The sequence below is a fragment of the Phyllostomus discolor genome, chromosome 6, assembly GCF_004126475.2.
Source record: "Phyllostomus discolor isolate MPI-MPIP mPhyDis1 chromosome 6, mPhyDis1.pri.v3, whole genome shotgun sequence".
NCBI classification, from domain to species: domain Eukaryota; kingdom Metazoa; phylum Chordata; class Mammalia; order Chiroptera; family Phyllostomidae; genus Phyllostomus; species Phyllostomus discolor.
Genome location: NC_040908.2, coordinates 83504117 through 83522067, shown reverse-complemented (window position 1 = coordinate 83522067; position 17951 = coordinate 83504117). Strand labels below are relative to the sequence as shown.

General features: G+C 36.0%; 2 protein-coding genes across 4 annotated transcripts; one reads left to right on the top strand and one right to left on the bottom strand.

The window, feature by feature from the left end:
* Positions 1-5558: 5558 nt before the first annotated feature.
* Positions 5559-6159, bottom strand: C6H11orf71 (chromosome 6 C11orf71 homolog). The gene has a single exon (XM_028516942.2). The coding sequence runs from the start codon at positions 5991-5993 to the stop codon at positions 5655-5657; it is 339 nt and encodes a 112-aa protein (XP_028372743.1). The 5' UTR covers positions 5994-6159; the 3' UTR covers positions 5559-5654.
* Positions 6147-17073, top strand: RBM7 (RNA binding motif protein 7). Of its 3 annotated transcripts, XM_028516749.2 has the most exons (5): positions 6147-6412; positions 7409-7571; positions 8154-8241; positions 10804-10894; positions 15714-17073. In XM_028516749.2, exons 1-5 carry the CDS (start codon positions 6317-6319, stop codon positions 16074-16076), a joined length of 801 nt encoding a protein of 266 aa, XP_028372550.1. In that variant the 5' UTR covers positions 6147-6316; the 3' UTR covers positions 16077-17073. The 3 variants fall into 3 exon arrangements, with proteins under 3 accessions (XP_028372550.1, XP_035884428.1, XP_035884429.1); XM_036028535.1 differs by lacking the exon at positions 7409-7571; XM_036028536.1 differs by lacking the exons at positions 7409-7571; positions 8154-8241.
* The last annotated feature ends 878 nt before the right edge of the window (positions 17074-17951 follow it).

Genomic DNA, 17951 nt, shown 5'->3' with positions numbered 1-17951 from the left:
TACAATAGGTAAAACAATTCCATATTACACTTAGAAATGCACTTGGGATACACATGTAATCAAAGTAGCACTTAAAAAATAAAGCAAGAAATGCAAAATGCCAAATTCAGGAGTGATTGTGTCAGGTGAAGAGTGTGGTAAACAAAAGGGATTTTAAGAGTGGGACAGTAGTTTAAGTTGAGTGGTAAGCACACAGGTATCAATTGCACTGTACACTGTTTTGTGCTCATTATTGTATAAGTTAAAAAAAAAAACAACCCACAATCTAAGAGCCACTCTAGGTTTTGCCACCAGCTGCCAGCAGTATAGCATAGTCACCAAGTGTATAGGCGCTGAAGCCAGGCTGCCTGATCAAATCTGAATCCCCACTCCACCACTAAATAGTTTTGTAGACTTTGGTAGTTACTGAAAGTCTCTCTAAAATAAGGCATGCAGATCAAATCCAGCTGTTTGTCAATTTTTGTATGGCCCTCCATCTAAGAATGGTTTGTACATTTTTAAGAGTTTGGAAGGACTATCCTCGACCCTGTTATCACTCTAAATGCCTTTGGAAATTAACTTTTGCTGCAGGCTTGATAATGTTTCTCAATGAATTAAACCTAAAGCTGTAAGGCAAAACAGTGCTTACACACCAAACTTATACTGTGGTCAAGCCATTTCAACAACTAACATTGTTTGAATCGCAAGTGCTCTCAAGCTCTTTTATACTCGCTTCCTGTCCTGTTAAGGAACTTAAGCAAGATCTCCATACCTACACAAATTTGTAGTAAATACAGTTTCTGAATTCAAACTACAGTTCTAACAGCATCTTTCAGACCCGGATGTAAGTAAAAAGAAAATTTCCATATTTCGAAAATCCATTTAATTATGCAATTGTACAGCTTCTATCTAAACTTCAATTGGAAGCAATTAATCTGCAACATAACCACATGCTAAAAGGCAAATATTGGGAATAATAGAATTGTATAATGTAAATGCTTTCCAATGAATATGCTCAATTAAAACCATATGCCCATGAACTAGTATTAGCATGTGGCAACACCTTTGACAAAAAAAATTTCAGGTATTTTTAAAGACAAAACACATTAAAATCTCATTAGAGATAATTAAAGATAAATCTCATTAAAAATCACATGATCCGAGCCAGGTCTTTGAGCATGAGCCACAGGAGACTCCAGGCACCGCACCATTTCCTTAATAAATTCTTTCTTGGCTAAAAAAAAAAAATTAACAGATGAGTATTTGTTATTTATTTTTAGAGAGAGGGGTAAGGGAAGGACAAAGAAAGGGAGAGAAACATCTATTGGTTGCCTTTTGCATGCACCCCAGCCAGGACCAAGCCCACAACCCAGACACTGGCCTTGACCCACAGTCAAACCAGCAACCTTCCGCTTTGCGGGACAATGTCCAACAGAGTCACTCCAGCCAGTGCTGTTACTGATTTTGATAATAGTAAACACTAACTATAAACATTTAAAAATTGCTATTCTCCCCCCAAAATAATTCTACCTTTTCCTTAAGAGTATTAACATTACATAAAAGATTATATCGATTATTGTATTTTGAAATTCATCAACACAAATTTTGTGGAAATTTTTCTCGTTTTAAGTACCTATATATAAGTACCAATATAAAAGACTCAATTTTTCCTCTTGGCCTATGTGGAAGAAAAAAGGGGTTCTGTGGCAAGTAATCTAGAAGGGCTGATCTGGTCAGAAATTCCTCACTGGCCAGGCCAGTCCATGGTAGGTAGTCACACCCCAGCCATAGAACTTGTTGTAAAAGGTTTATCTTTGCCTTAAGCAAACTCTGTACATTATTTCTATGCACCTAAGTCAGTCAGTGATTTTCAACCAGTGTGTTGCAATAATTTTTAAAACATGCAATACCTATTTAGTCAGGGGCACTAAATTCTACCATGCTATACAAAAATCCATTTCTAATAACTCAAGTGAGGAGCAAATGGAGCTTCTTAAGTAGGCAGCATTTCTAATTATTTCTGTAGAACTGAGATTCCTCAGGAAGATAGGTAGTATGCAAAAATTTTTAATTTATGGACAAATAAATTGGTGAAACTGGTTAAAATGTTTAACCAGTTAACTGGTTAAACTGGTTTAAACCAAGTTCCTTGGTTAAAATGAAGTTAAAATCCAAATGAAGGGTTTCTTTTTTAAAAGGTATTACCAGAACTTTTAACATGTTATTATAAATTATGACTCCCTAAGAAGGTGATAAAACACACATCATTTTCAAATTTATTGACCTCCTGACATTTTTTCCAAAGGAGTAGCTTGCATATCTAGTGGAGATTCTGTGGACTATACTATGGGAAACACTGGAGTAGAATTTATGTGATCAGAAACATTAGTCTGTAAGCTATATACATATACAGTATAGAGGTACAGAGGCAAACAAAACAGGCTAAATACAGTGCAGGTGATGCAAGTTATTACAAAAACATAAATACATTGTGAAGATAAAATAGCAGCATTTTTGCAGGTGATGGATGTAGGCAGTATGGAGTAACAGGTATTCAAACTTATTTAGTTGGGAAAATGAGAATACTTGTCATGGAAACTGGGAAGACAAAATCTGCATCTCAGTGGGATCTGCATAGATTAACCTTGAAGGAATAAAAGACCTAATTAATTTTGTTTGCCAGGCAGTTGAACCTTTGGCCATGAGAGATCTATTTCCTCTTCCTCCTATAGGACTTTCCTTCTTCCTTTCCTTTCCTTAGAATTAGGATTATCATCAAATCTGGCTACTGAGGAAAAACAGTCTCATTGGCCTCCTTTTTTTCTGTATCCCAAATGTGCATTCTAAATTTTAGAGTTTTAGTGATGATGAGTAGAGGAAGTAATATTCTAATAGGACTCCAACTCATGCTGGGCAGTTGCTTAGTGTGATGTAATAAATAGGGGGCAAAACCCCCCAAACAGGAAGTTATAATGGTTTTTAAAAATATACAGAAGTATAAATTTTTGGACTTTTAAGAAAATTCATCTATTTTAAAATGACATTATACTATACTTGACCACTGATATTAAATAAAGAATTCATTTTGCACACAAATTTGTAATAACATGGATTGCTCTTGGAAAAAGTTAGTTGTCCCTGCTTTATGTAGTTTCATTCAAAGTTTACATTGGTTCTTGTTTTCACAATAGTCTTTGTAACTCTAGGAACACAGTTCCTAGTCACACTAGTGAAGGTGTTAAGAATTTAAGCATTCATTATTTCAGATTTAAAATGATGGGCATTTGTGTGAACAAAATTCTCCTCTTGCCAAACAAAACACATTTTCTTTTTTCACACCATTTTTTTCTTGCACATGTACACTATCATCCAATCAAAGCCCTGCTCCTGATGACCCTATATCAGAACAAACAGAAATGGGTCCTCCCGTCCTCATGCACTTTTATGCCAAACTTTTGTTCCTTCATTTACAAATCTCAGCAGCCTTTCCTTAAAGCTAAATATGCTTCAAAGGCATATTTCACATTGTACCCTCTCCTTAGGTACATCGAATCATCCAACAAATCTGCCTGGGACAGCCCTAATATGTTGCTATTGCCCCCCTTAACTGATAGCACCTCTCTCACTGTAAAGAGTCCTGATTCGCACAGTAAATAAGGTTATCCTGTATATTATAACCCATTTTTCTCTTCTCCCTCAATTCCCCATTTCAAATTTTAACAATAATTTTACCCTCCAGAATTTACCCTTTGGGCAGTTAACTCATTACCTTATTTGGGGGTATTTTCTACTGCTAGGGATCTCTAAGTTGTATGAAAATCTTTTATTTTTATCTTTAATTTTATTATCTTTCCCAGTCTAAAACTCTTTGCTTATAATTTTGGTACTCCTTTCTCAACCATGGATTATCATAATGACCAGCATAAAGACATCATATATTATAAATTAACATCTTTTTAGATATCTAGAATAGTATATCCTTAGGAGAACTGAGAAAATTGTCATCATATTTGGGTCACATGGTTTAAATGAGAAACTCAAGTTGAAAGGCTGCAAGTTTCTATCCTTTACTAGCTGAATGACCTTGGAAAGCTTCATCTCTTTGTGCCTTGGTTTCTCAGCTAAAGAAATGAAAGTATAATATGAGCTGTTGTGAAAAATTACATATATAAAGCTCCATAAAAGCAGCAACCTTATCTATCTTGTTCACTTTATTCTAAGTGCCTAGCACAGGAAGTAGCAGGCACAGAAAAAATTCTCAGTGAATATCTGAATAAACACTGAATAAAAGCCCTTAGCACATTGCCTTGCGAATAGCATTCAGTAAAGGTAGCTATCCTTATTCTTTCAAACATTTTTCTATGACCTGGTTTTCAGACCTCTCACAACACTCTCCTTAAGATGTAGTTCTAACAATCCAGTTCTGTGTGCTCTGTGGTAATTTGGCTGTTTGAACATATTGGACAGACAACAAGAGTTGGCACTTAAAAACAAAACCATCTTTCTCCCAATACCACTCTTGAGGAATGCATGGTTAGGAGAACAAAAATATTAGCCAGGTAAGAGAACATGATAGCACAGTTTTATGGAAGCCATTGAAACCAGTACTTATTATCACTGCAGCTAATGAACATTCTAGTGTGGAAGATTACATATTGATTTATTAGCCTCTCCAAGAGTATACTCCTTGATCTCCTTGATGGCAAGACTGTGTCAAGCTCATCCACAGTGTGTAATTACCTCAGAGATTTTCATATATTGTAGAATGCTTGAATGAATTAACAAATAAGAAAGTCCAAGAAAGATGCTAGAGTACATAGATGGACAGCTTCCTAATAGGATGTTGTAAAACCAATTTCTGTTAATTTTGGGACAAGAGATTTGGATTAAGGAAGCTGGGATTGAATGCAAGTAATGACAAATGTAAGTAAAAATTCTTTTGGAGCTTTTGGTAAAGAAAGAAGTGTAAATTGATTTTAATAATTTGAAAGAGCAGCAAGGTTTAGGCTTTGCTCTTGTTTTTAGTATGGTTGAGACTGAAGTTTGTAGATATTCGTGATGAAAACGAGGGAGAGGGGAGAGTGTAAATGTCCAAGTTAAGATAATAGGATTATTGGGCAATAGGGAAGAAAGATAAAACGGAGAGATAAATGGAAGCGTTTCCTTTTCATCAACCGAAGTAAAAGTAGAGGCATTAATGTGAGGTAGAAAGTAGGTGGTTAAGAAAGCTCATTTACAAGTCTCAAAGTAGATTCTCCTCCCTTGAGACTTGTAATTCAACGGGAGGTAAGACTTGTGGAAAGCAGAGAAATTTGGAGCCATTGTAGGAATGGAGTGCACAAAGGGTGAATAAACGGATTGTCGACCTCTAGGCAGGTGGTCCCAATAGCTCAGCTTTGTGACTAAGAAAAAATATCTACCTCCTTCTCGAACTAATCATTCTGGCCCCTAAACACCATCTGAATTTAGCAATAGTAAAATTTTCCTTTGTCTTGGGCTATATTAACAGGACTTTCACATATCTTTATATTAAAATAAAAATACATCCTTCTAAAAATAAGACTGCGATTGCAACAAGAAAGGATTTGAGAGGCCTTGTTCACAAGCTAATTGAAGGGCTGAGGAAGTGTTCGTTTTAAACGTAAGCCTGGCTGCGATAACACCTCCAAAGGCGGTCAGACACTTAACAGATCCAGTTTAAACACAGGAGTCGGGTAAGGCGAAAATCGCGCCCTACGGCTTCGGCTCCGCCCATCAGGGTCTCCTCCCTTTACAAAGCGCAGAGGGCTCCAGCTTCCACCAGCCGTCCGACGTCTCTCGATCGGAACGCTTTGCCGTACCACCTGGCGAGAAGTAGGTCTTGAATGAACCGCCTCGGGTCTGGCCAAGAGGCAGCTGTCTCCAGAGACCATGGCCAATGCTACGGCCGAAGGGCTAAGGTCGCCGTGGGAACAACTGGAGGTCACCCTCTTCCCTTGATCGCCAGCACACAGGAACCCAGAGTTTAGGGCCATCTTCAAACACGGCCCGCTGTATCTGTCTTAACGTCGCTCAGTCAAAGAAGGCCCTTTGCAGCTCCACATGTCGGTGCAGCTCCACGAAGACCGACTACAGAGCAAGCCATATTACGAGTCGCAGCCACTAGAGCAGCAGCCTTTAACGAGAGGTCTCCTCGCGAGCATGCGCACCCCGTCAGCGCTCCTCGCGGGCCGAGAGCAGGCGTGATTGACGTTTACGTCTGTGACGCCTGGAAGCGCGAGGACGTAGGCTTTCGAGAGTGCGCAGTGGTGCGTCAGCGGCGACCCTTCGGCCTTTTTAGGGAGGGGGCGACGCTGAAATGGGGGCGGCGGCGGCGGAAGCGGATCGTACTCTTTTTGTGGGCAATCTAGAAACTAAAGTGACAGAGGAGCTCCTTTTCGAGCTTTTCCACCAGGTAAGCGACTGGGGTCAGCCTTTTCCTTTAGTTTTCCGCTCGCGTACGGCCCAGCCCAACTGCTATCCCCGCTTTTTTTGTGCAAACGTAGTTGTCCGTCCGGGCACCTTTCAGGTGGGCAGGTTGGGCCTGATGGTCGCGTTTAGGTGTTGGGTGGGTGTCGCCTAATTAAAAGAACCTTTCTCACGCCAAAGTTGAGGAGTAAATGTGGTGGAGGGATCCTCGAGGAGGCATTCCAGAGGTAAAGATTCAGGGGTCCTAAAGGGGCATAATACACATGGGTTCTTTTTTGAGAAGTATTTTGTAAATTAAGTTTTTAATTACAGCTGACACACAATGATATATTAGTTCGAGGTGTACACTATAGTGAGAACACATTTATATAGACCAGTGTTTTTTTCTGTTTCTCCTTTTTTCATCTTCCTCTTAGGACAGTTTGTCTTTGGTTGTCTTGACAAGTTATATTTGAATTTCCTTGTATCTCTTTTTCATGTAAGTTTCTTACAAAACTGCAGCATTACGATATTTTGAAAGGCTCATAAATTCTCAGTAGAAACGTCGCATTGTGGTGCTCCTGTATTTAAATCTGTATTAAAATATGTTAAAAATTCCAAGTATCCTCTTCCCTCCAGTTCCATCCTCCAACCACTGGTAAATTTGATTAGTCCATACAGAAGTGAAGTTTTGGTCCAAGAATACCAGTGTTTATAAACACTAATTTCTATGGAGGGGAAAGATGATGGATGTTGGTCACAGTGTTAAAGTGATAAAGTGCTGAGAAATGTAAATTCAGTGATTGTGTTTAGTTCCTTATGGACTTCCTTCTCCCAAATAAGTAAATGTTTGGTTATATCTGTGGACTCTATTCTAATGGAGATGAAAATCTGTCTATTTTTTAGAGTTCCTAATTACATTTCTTTTGTTTATAAACTTTGTAAAATCTGAATATTTCTCTGAAATTGCCTTATTTAAGTTGTAAACTCTTCTTATTTATAGGCTGGGCCAGTAATAAAAGTGAAAATTCCAAAAGATAAGGATGGTAAACCAAAGCAGTTTGCATTTGTGAATTTCAAACATGAAGTATCTGTTCCTTATGCAATGAATCTACTTAATGGAATCAAACTTTTTGGAAGGCCTATCAAAATTCAGTTTAGATCAGGTAAGAGGAATTACTAGCTGCTTTTTAATTTTTTGTTTTTATTCAGTTTTAAAAAATCCTTTTTGGATGAAAATACTTTAAGATTTGTGAATAGTAAATAGTATTCCTGAAAATGGGTAGCATTGACAACACGGATTTTGAAAGTTGTAATTGTAAAACTGAGTTTAAAATTTCAGTTTGCATTAGTGAAAAAAAAAAACACCATAAATTTTATTGTTAGGAAGGAGCAAGAATTATTTTCTAAAAATACTTTTCCTGGCTTCTTTGTAATTTACTTTTGTAAGTTTTGATTCTTGATCATATGAGGATGAAACTTTGCATGTATCCAGTCTTACAATTTAGTGTGAGGATCAAATATTATGGCCAGAGTGGATGTTTATACAGTAGATATTACCCTATTTGGGACCATTTGTTTTGGATGTATCTGCCATTAAACAGAATTTTCACCCTGGTGAAACTGTAAAGCCAGTCTACCAAAATCGGAGGTTTTCTTTTGACCCCATGTCTACCTTTTAGGAGTGATTTGGGGTGGGGGAAACAATTTTTTTATCAAGAAGCATTTCTCAAATTATTTTATTTTAGGAAGTAGCCATGCCTCACAGGATGTTAGTTTGACGTATTCCCAGCATCATGTTGGAAATGCAAGCCCTACCTCCACATCTCCTGGCAGGTAATATTTCTCACCTATTGTTAAAATCATTTATCAGAATTTTCTTAGTGATCTCAGAACACATAATGAGTGTTTGCATTTTTAGTGCTCCTACTTGTTTTTCTGCAACATTATTATGTTGTATTATAATTATGTATCTATTTTAAGAGTCTATAGTCATATACATTCATATAGTCCCCTTAAAATAGATATATAACTATATTTATGTTTATCTATATAGACATACAAACCACATATACATGTATATAAGTGAAAGAAAAATTTTCAAAATGACATTATTACTTGCAGTGTAATCAATTTCCATTTCATTTCATCTTTTAAAATTTAAATTAGTTTGTGACCACTAATTGATTACTTGCAATTAGTAAGCAGAATGTTGGACTAAGAGTTTAGAATTTGATTCTAGATCTGCCTCTACCAGTTTTGCAATCTTGACTGTTCTCATCTCTCTGGTCCTATCCTCCCATTTGTAAGTAAAACAAGTTAAATTAAATGATCTCTAAAATGCCTTCTAGTTTCCAAGGGTCAGAAAAGATACCATGTTTATATTTACTTAATAATTTTTATTTTTTATTTATTTATTTTTTGCTTCAGTGAGGCTGACATTTTACCAGAGGCAGTTTTTTCCCTGGTCTATTCATAGAAATATTTATTAATCATAATGGCCTTTATTCAAGAAAGAGTTAACAAATACCTCTCATGTATTTGTTATGTATGTGTCATGTTCTTTACCAAGCTTTTTATGTTTATGATTTTATTTATTCCTCACAACAGCCTTTTGAGGTAGGGATTATTATCTCTTATATATGAAGAAAATGAGGATTGGAGATAACTTGCTCAAGTTTAAACTGCTCTTACAGAATTCAAACCCAGATAGTGCATTCAAGCCCAGCCACTGTGATGTGCTACCTACAGGAGCGTAAAGTCTAGATGACAGCACATATTATATGTATTTTATGACTACTTATTTGATTCCTTCAATTAGTTCTCTAAAAAAGGAGTAGAAAGTGCTTGGGGAAAGTTGTAACAAGGAGAGACGATATAAATGAATGAGAACCTGCAAGAGGATAGTGTACCTAGATCATAATGAAAAATGGAGAGCAATAGATGCTGTTTTGAAGTAGATGCTGAATGATCCAGAGTTTTTCTTACAGGCTATAATTTCCATTTTGGGACTTTACCTTAAGAACTGTAGGAAGACATTGAAATGTTTTCTGTAGGGTAGTAAAAGGAACAGGTGTGTATTTTATGGAGTTTTTTGGTTGAAATGGGAGAATGAATTGGAAGGACAAGGGTAAAAATAGACTAGTTAGGAAGCTATTGGTTGGTAGCAAGGTAGCCGGGAAGTTATTGGGGTGAGGTTGATGGTTTGAATTAGAGTGGTGCCATGAGCTGGAGAGAAGTGGATGGATATGAAAAGATAATCAGAAAGTGAAATTGTAAGAGAGCAGTAGTATAAAAAAGGTATCCTCTTAGTGTCCTTTCTTGCCTCTGAAATTGTGTTTAGATGCTTCTCAGTATAGGTGGAATTTGAAGCATCTCCGTCCACTTTCATAGAACCTTCAAAGGTATTTTAGGTAGAGGAAAAAAACTTATACACACTCTTCTGCCCTCCTTAAAACTTCTTGGGGAAAAAATATGCAAGTAAGTACTTTAGTTTTAATCAAAGGCTAGAGTGTACATTATTTTTATACTTTCGTTGTAAGTAAAATTGTACTTTTTACTTCCTTAGCATACTCTAACTGATTTAAGAAAACTCAAAAAAGGTCAACACTGTAAGTCATAATGTTTTCTAAGTGAGTCCTGCAGAGCAAGTTATCTCTTCAGGAAGTAAGGAATAAAGTATAAATCCTAAAAATTCTTTTTAATAGAACTCTTAATTTCTTATCCACAAAATCTGTTCCTTTCTCCTGTCTTGGTATATGTCTACTTAATTGCTCAAGCTAAATATATAGATTTTATAATTTTTATTTATTCTCTTACCCTCATCTATCACATCTATCAAATCCTTTTCATTTTAGTTCTCCATCTAGGCTTTTGCACTAGCCCAGGGATTGACAATTTTTTTTCTAATAAAGGGCAAGGTAGTTAATATTTTAGACTTTGCTTTACAGTTTCTTACTCTGCCTTTGTAGCTCTACGTAGATAATACAAAAACAAAAGAGGGTGGTGGTGTTCCAATAAAACTTTTTTTACCAAAAACAATTTGGCCCATAGGCTCTAGTTTGCTCACCCTTGCACTAGTCCTTCTCTCAGCGGGAATGTTTTTCTTTTAGGTAACCTTGTCACTTAGTTCTTACTGCAAATGCCTATTTAGATGCCTGTTCCTGAGCAGTCAGTCAGAAATAGAACCCCCATCTTTCTCATCTCTACTTGCTCTTTTTTCTTTCAGTATATCACTTAAACTATGTGAAACTCTCTCACTGCCTAAATCCTTACCCCAGTTGCATGAGAGCAGATAACCTTGATCATTTCTTTGAGAGCTGTGTCTGCTTATGGTTGGTATGTAGTAAATTCTTGTAGAATGAAAGGTTATATGTTGGTTTTCTTATTTTTTTTCAGGTATGAAAGGATGGTGGATAACATGACTCCTTCATCACAGATAATTCAGAGATCTTTCTCTTCACCAGAAAATTTTCAGAGACAAGCAGTGGTAGGCTAATTTTTCAACATATGTTGCTTAAAAAAATTATTCTTAGAGTGTTCAGATAATATTTTTAGTTGAATTTATTGGGTGACATTGCTTAATGAAATTGTATAGGTTTCAGGTGTATGATTCTATAACACATCATCTGTACACTCTATTGTGTGTTCACCACCCCAAGTTAAGTATCCTTCTATCACCATTTATTCCCCCTCCCCTCTTCTGCTTGCCCCCATCTCCCTTCCCTCTGGTAATCACCATACTCTTGTCTGTGTCTATGAGTTGTGTTTTTTTTTTTTTCTTCATTCTTTCACCTTTATCACCCAGGCCCCCAACCCCTCTGACAGCTGTCAGTCCGTTCTCTGTCTCTGAGCCTGTTTCTATTTTGTTAGTTAATTTTGTTCATTGAATTCTCATATGAGTGAAACCATGTGTTACTTGTGTTTCTCTGACTGGCTTATTTGACTTAGGATACATAACACTCTGCAGGTCCATTCGTATTGTCACAAAAGGTAAGGTTTCTTTTTAACAGCTGAGTAGTATTCCATCATGTAACTGTACTGTAGCTTTTTCATCCACTCATCTACTGATGGGCGCTTAGGTTGCTTATAAGTCTTGGCTATTGTAAGTAATGCTGTGATGAACTTAGGGGTGCATATATTCTTTCAAATTAGTGGTTTGGGTTTCTTCGGATGTATTCCCACAAGTGGAATTGCTGGGTCCATAAGACAGTTGCATTTTTAATCTTTAATTTTTTGAGATCTTAATACTGCTTTCTACACCAATTTCATTCCCACTAAAAGTACATGAGGGTTTCTGTTTCTCCACACCTGAGCCAACACCTTTTTGTTGGTTTATTGATGATAGCCATTCTGGCAGGTATATGAGGGGGGACCCAAAAAAACCAGAAGTATCTTCTGGAGGCCAGGCCTTTTGCAGTACTGGCTTCCCCAGCTAGGTGAGTGTTCTAGGAACCCATCGGTATCCATGTACAAGCTGGCATTGCTGTGAGAGGCTGCATTTCACTTCAGTGAATTTTTTTTTTCTTCTGGGGATTCTTTCAGTGTGTTTGCCCATTTCATGATGGGTGATTTATGGGTGCACCTGCCCACACCTTGCTGAGTGCTCAGCAGTTTTTGACCAAAAGCAGCATGACCTCCCTGCTTACCTGATCTCTTCCCCCAGTGATACTTTTGTTTCCCTGGATAAAAAACGTCCTCAGAGGGAAATGTTTTGCTGGTGTGGAAGAAATGAAACAAAAAAATGGCCAAAGCATTAAAAGGCATCAAAATTGACAAGTTCAAAAACTGCTTTGAGCTGTGGAAAAAAGTCTTGATGGGCATATTGCATCAAATGGATAGTGACTACAGATTAAACATGTAAGAATAAATGCACAATTTTTTATAAATACTGGGTTATTTTGGGTCCACATATGTAAGGTGGTATCTCATTGTGGTGTTAATTTGCATTTCTCTGATTAGTCATGTTGAATGTCTTTTCACATGTCTATTGGAAATCTGTATGTTCTCTTTGGAGAAGTGTCTATTCAGGTCCTTTGCCCATTTTTAAATTGGGGGGGGTTTGTTTTGGTATTTTCTTGGTGTTGAGTAGTGTGAGTTTATAAATTTTGGACGTTAACTACTTATCCAGTGTATCATTGATAAGTAAGTTCTCCCATTCAGTGGGTTATCTTGTCATTTTGTCAGTGGTTTCCTTTGCTGTGCAAAAACATTTATTTAGTTTTATGTGGTCTCATTTGTTTCTTTTTCTCTTTGTTTCCTTTGCTCGAGGCAATATATCAGAAAAATATTGCTATAACAGTTGTCCTAAATTTTATTGCCTGTGTTTTCTTATAAGCTTTTTATGGTTTCTAGTCTAACATTTAAGTCTATAACCTGTTCTGAGTTGATTCTTGTGTGTGGTATAAGAATGTGGTCTAGCTTCTTTTTTTTGCAAGTATCCAATTTTCCCAACACCAGTTATTGATGAACACACTTATCTTTACCCTAGTGTGTGTTCTTATCTGCTTTATTGAATATTAATTGACGGTAGAGACTTGGGTTTATTTCTGGGCTCTCTATGCTCTTCCATTGATCTATATGTCTGTTTTTATGGCAGTACCATGCTGTTTTGATTACTGTGACCTTATATTTCCGTATCAGGTGGTATGATTCCTCCAACTTCTCAAGATTATTGTGGCTATTTGGGGTCTTTTTCAATTTCATATGAATTTTTGGAATTTTCTAGTTCTGTGAAATATGCCATTGGTATCTTGATAGGAATTTCATTCAATCTATAGATAGCTTTGGGTGGACATTTTAATAGTGTTAGTTCTTCCTATCCATGAACACGGTATATGCTTTCACTTATTTGTATCTTCGGTTTCTTTTTTCAATTTCTTATAATTTTCTGAGTATGCTGTATAAGTCCTATACATCCTTACTTGAATTTATGCCAAGGTATTTTTTTCTGATGCAGTTGTAAATGAGTTTGTTTTTTTAAGTTTCCCTTTCTGATAGTTCATTATTGGTGTATGAAAAAGCCACTGATTTCTGGATATTTATTTTGTATACTGCTGCTTTATTGAATTCATTTATCAGTTCTAGTATTTTGGTGGAATCTTTAGGGTTCTCTATATCCAGTGTCATATCATCTACAAATAATAACAGTTTTATTTTTCCTTTCCAATTTGGAGGCCTTTTATTTCTTCTTCTCTGATTGCTGTGGCTAGGACTTCCAGTACTATGTTGAAAAGGTGAGGTAAAAATGGATATCCCTGTCTTGTTTCTGGTCTTAAGGGTAACTTGTTTAGTTTTTGACTATTGAGTATGATGTTGGCTGTGGGTTTGTAATATATGGTCTTTATTATTTTGAGATATGTTTTCTGTATTCATACTTTGCTGAGAATTTGTATCATAAATGGGTACTAGATTTTATCAAATGTTTTTTCAGCATCTATTGATATGATCATGTTATTTAATTCTTCATTTTGTTTGTGTGGTGTATCCCATTAACTGATTTGTGGATATTGTAACCTTGTATCCCAGAATAAATTCCACCTGTTCTGCCAGAGCTGGGGGTGAGTAGCTATTAGATTTTTGTGCGTTGGCTCTTTAAGAGGGTGCCTGTGCCTCTAGCTGACTCCTGTCCCTCCCTGGTGGACAGAATCCCTGAAGATTTTCACAGCCAGGTGGGCCTCTGTTCCCAGCTCTGGTGCTCTGGGCTGAGGAGCCTGGCTTTGGTTTGAGACCCCACACTTCTCAGGGGAAATCTTTGCAGCTAATATGCCTCCAGAATTTTCCAATTCCTTGTGTCTTCTTCTGTACTTCCTTGGTTATAAAACTTCTCTTCAGCTAGTCTTGAGTTGATTTTACAGGTTGATTGCTCTATATTCTAGTTGCAATTCCACTTTGGTTTTGGGAGGAGGTGAGTATAACATCCACCTACTTTGCTCCATGTTTGATCTCTGAGATAGTTCTTAAATTAACTTCTTAAATTTTAGATAGACTAGGATGATATTTGTAGATTGATCACACAGTTTAGTTTCCACTGGCCTGAAATGAGACATATTTGAAGATTGAAGATAAAAATACATCTCACATTTTTTACTTTTCTTCAACAGTTGTTGGGTGTGTGTGTGTGTTTATGTGTTTCAAATACTGGAAATTCATTTTTTTGTTCTTGCAACCCTATGCTGAGTGACTTTTTCTTTTGTCATACAATCTCCGTGATATTTAATGTTAATACTTTAATATATTGGAGTCTTTTAACTGCCTATTGAAAATTCAGGTTTTTTCTGGAATAATATCACCAAGAGAGTAGATTTAATATCTTAGGTATATTTTCTCTTTCATCTTTGTTTTCTTTCAGTTGCCAAGTCCTTTGTTTTTTCTTCTTTTTTCTTTTTAGCATTCATTTCTTCTTATTTTCTTTGCCTGAATCACAATCTTAGCTTGTGACCCCTAGCCTTTAGAATTTCACAGGTCTGCAAAATATGAGAGTGAAATGAAGTAACATTCAGAGACCAATATAAGGGCATATCAACTTTTATATTCATTTTATTTGTCTCATTTTGCTGTAGGCTATTAAAGAATATCATCATTGACTAATATTCACGAATAGAATTTGGGGGCTACTCATCTAGTCAATTAGTACTTGTCTCCATTTTATCTTCACTATTCCATCTCACACACCATTTCAGATTTAATATTATAACTCTGTTTTACTTATCTTCCTGGTGATTTGACTTTTCAGTGTTTGCAAGATAGTGTCAGGATTCTCTAGCCTACTTGTAAGGTACTTCCATTGCCTAGTTAAAATAAACCTTTCTTGCGTTGCTGTCCATTCACTGTTTATGAGATCTAGAACTTGTTTCAGCCAGAATTTACTTGCTATTATTCTATGAACCCATTCATTGTTTTTGTTTGTGCAGTTTTCTATCCTTGACATAAAAAAATATTCCATTCATAATTTTGATACTCGGATCATATGCCACCTTCATGAAGCTTTTTCTAATGATAATGCGCTTATGGCCCTTCATATGTTCACCACACAGTGATTCATATTATAGTTGTTTTGTACTACTTCTTCCCTTCTAAGTTGTATTTTGTGGGCAAGTAGTAGTTTTGTACAAGTATCTTATATATGTGTGTTGGAATGAATGAAGCTATCGTATTACTTTTAGTTATGTTTAACTTAGGATTCATGTAGGCAAGAGTCATTTTGCTTTTCTACTATTATTTGTTTGGTTAACTATGACCAGATAGCCATTGGCTTTGCTATCTAGAAATATTTGCAGTTAACATTCTTTCTTTTTTTCTTTCCTCAGATGAATAGTGTTTTAAGACAGGTGTCATATGGTGGGAAATTTGGTTCTCCACATCTTGATCAGTCAGGATTTTCACCATCAGCTCAGACACACAATCACACTTTTAACCAGTCTTCAAGCTCCCAGTGGCGTCAAGATACACCGTCATCACAGCGTAAAGTCAGACAGGCTTCGCATCCCTATATAGCAGATAGACATTACAGCCGTGAGCAGCGCTACACTGATCATGGGTCTGACCACCATTATAGAGGAAACAGAGATGATTTCTTCTATGAAGATAGGAATCACGATGGCTGGAAACATGACCACGATAACAGAAGGGACAGTAGTAGAGCTGGGAAATGGCACTCATCTCGAAACTAACAAGTGTTCAAAGGACATTGTTTTTATAGGATCACCCCAGGGCCTTTTGACTAAGCTGGTCTGGGAATGTTTTGTTAAAACTGTACAGAGCAGTTTTACAAGTTGCTACATTTCTTTATAAAATTTTTAAAATCTATAGCTACAATCTAATACAGAAATGAGAAGAATTGTGGTTCCAGTTATTACATTAATAACCTTCCACCTCAGGGTTTCATGAAGAGGAAAGGGATTTATGCAACAGAAAGTGCCACAATTTCTAATCATTTTAGACTGTTGAAGAATGGGTATATTGTATAAATTGATTGTATTATAAAGCAAATATTTTAACTATCTGTTATGTATTGTATGAACCTGCTTATTAAGTAAATCACATTTTATGTGTATAATAGAAAACATTCGAGTTGATAGTCTAAAATACAATAGTATTTTGTTAATAAAAGAGAAAATGTAGTTTCAGTGGTTCATTTTAATAACATTTGATTTGAGAACATTTATTGGTAAATTTTGGGGATAAATCATATTTAACTTCTGAGAGAATGTAAGTTCTGTGAAATGCTCTTTGAGTTTTACCCTAATTGGACATACAAGTGTAAATTTACATGTTATTTCATTCTAAAATTTTACAATTTCCTCATTAAATCATGTTTCATTAAATCATGTTTGACTAAATGACTGAAGTCACTCAGGAAGTTAAATGTCTCTAAATGTATTTTTTTATATTAAAAATACAGTGTTAGTGGGAATTCCCCTTTGCAGGAAGAACAAAAATGAAAATGCGCAGTGAGATATAATGGTAAATTGGTTTACTGAAAGTATACTTATTCAGGAAAGGGTTCACAAAACCTTTAAGTGTTGCCTCTGTCATTTAGACTTTAAAAATTTACAATTTTCAAAGCACCCAGGCTGTGTGTACATGGATGGATACATTTTATTATGGGGATTGTACATGTTTTTTTGTTTGAATATTTGAAAAGTTTAATTTTAAAAACTTCCTGATGTAAAAATTTTAAATCTTGCTTAAAAAAACTTTTATGTATCAAGATAATATTTCCCTTTCATTGTAGAACTTGTTTATAAAAATTTCTTGAAATATTTGGATTCTTTCTAATAACTGCAACATTTGTACTATGTTACTTTTTAATATATTGAAAACAAAAAGAAGGCTATGTCTTTTTTTTTTATGTCACTAGAGATAACTGAACACAAAAGTTAGCAGCATACTTTTATTCATTGTCTGGTGTGAAGAATGTCCATTCTTTAGAGCATCTTGAAATATGCCTTTTTTACATATTGAACTTAATATTGTAGAGTTGAATTTTCAGTGATGCATGGATAGTCATTACAAGGACTGTGAACTAATCTAGTCTCTATAAATTTATTTACATTCAAGTTTTCTGTTCTTAAATGCATGCCATTTTTGTGTCTAGGTGAATGGAGCTAACTTTGGCATAGAAAGTGTTAAGAACAAAAGTTTCCTTTCTTAAGCAGTCTTATAGAAGGATTTGTTTCCAATGAGCCTGTTATTTGCAAGTGACTTATGTGAAAATCCATTAACATTTGTACAGTAGGTATCAACAAAGCTTAATACTGCTCTGTTGCCAGTTAATCTGTGGGTCAGAGTCTTTCATACTGATTCACAGGTGATCCTGATTCAGAATAATCTTTTTCTTTTTAATGGCTTTTGGGGCTCATCCCTTGTGAGGTTCCAGTGAATCTCTTCAAAGATTTTTACATTTTTAGAAGAGGGGAAGGGAGGGAAAGAAACATTGATCAGTTGCCTTTTGCATGCCCCCAGCTGGGGACCTGGCTTGCAAACCTGGCATATGTCCTGATCAGGATTGAATGGGTGACCCTGTGGTTCACAGGACAGTGATC

Bases quoted from the DNA above. Each gene is read 5' to 3' on its own strand.
- C6H11orf71 (XM_028516942.2), bottom strand. From the start codon at position 5,993: ATGGCCCTAAACTCTGGGTTCCTGTGTGCTGGCGATCAAGGGAAGAGG.
- RBM7 (XM_028516749.2), top strand. From the start codon at position 6,317: ATGGGGGCGGCGGCGGCGGAAGCGGATCGTACTCTTTTTGTGGGCAAT. The intron at 6,413-7,408 runs GTAAGCGACTGG...TCTTATTTATAG, and splicing joins TTTTCGAGCTTTTCCACCAG to GCTGGGCCAGTAATAAAAGT. The intron at 10,895-15,713 runs GTAGGCTAATTT...TTCTTTCCTCAG, and splicing joins ATTTTCAGAGACAAGCAGTG to ATGAATAGTGTTTTAAGACA.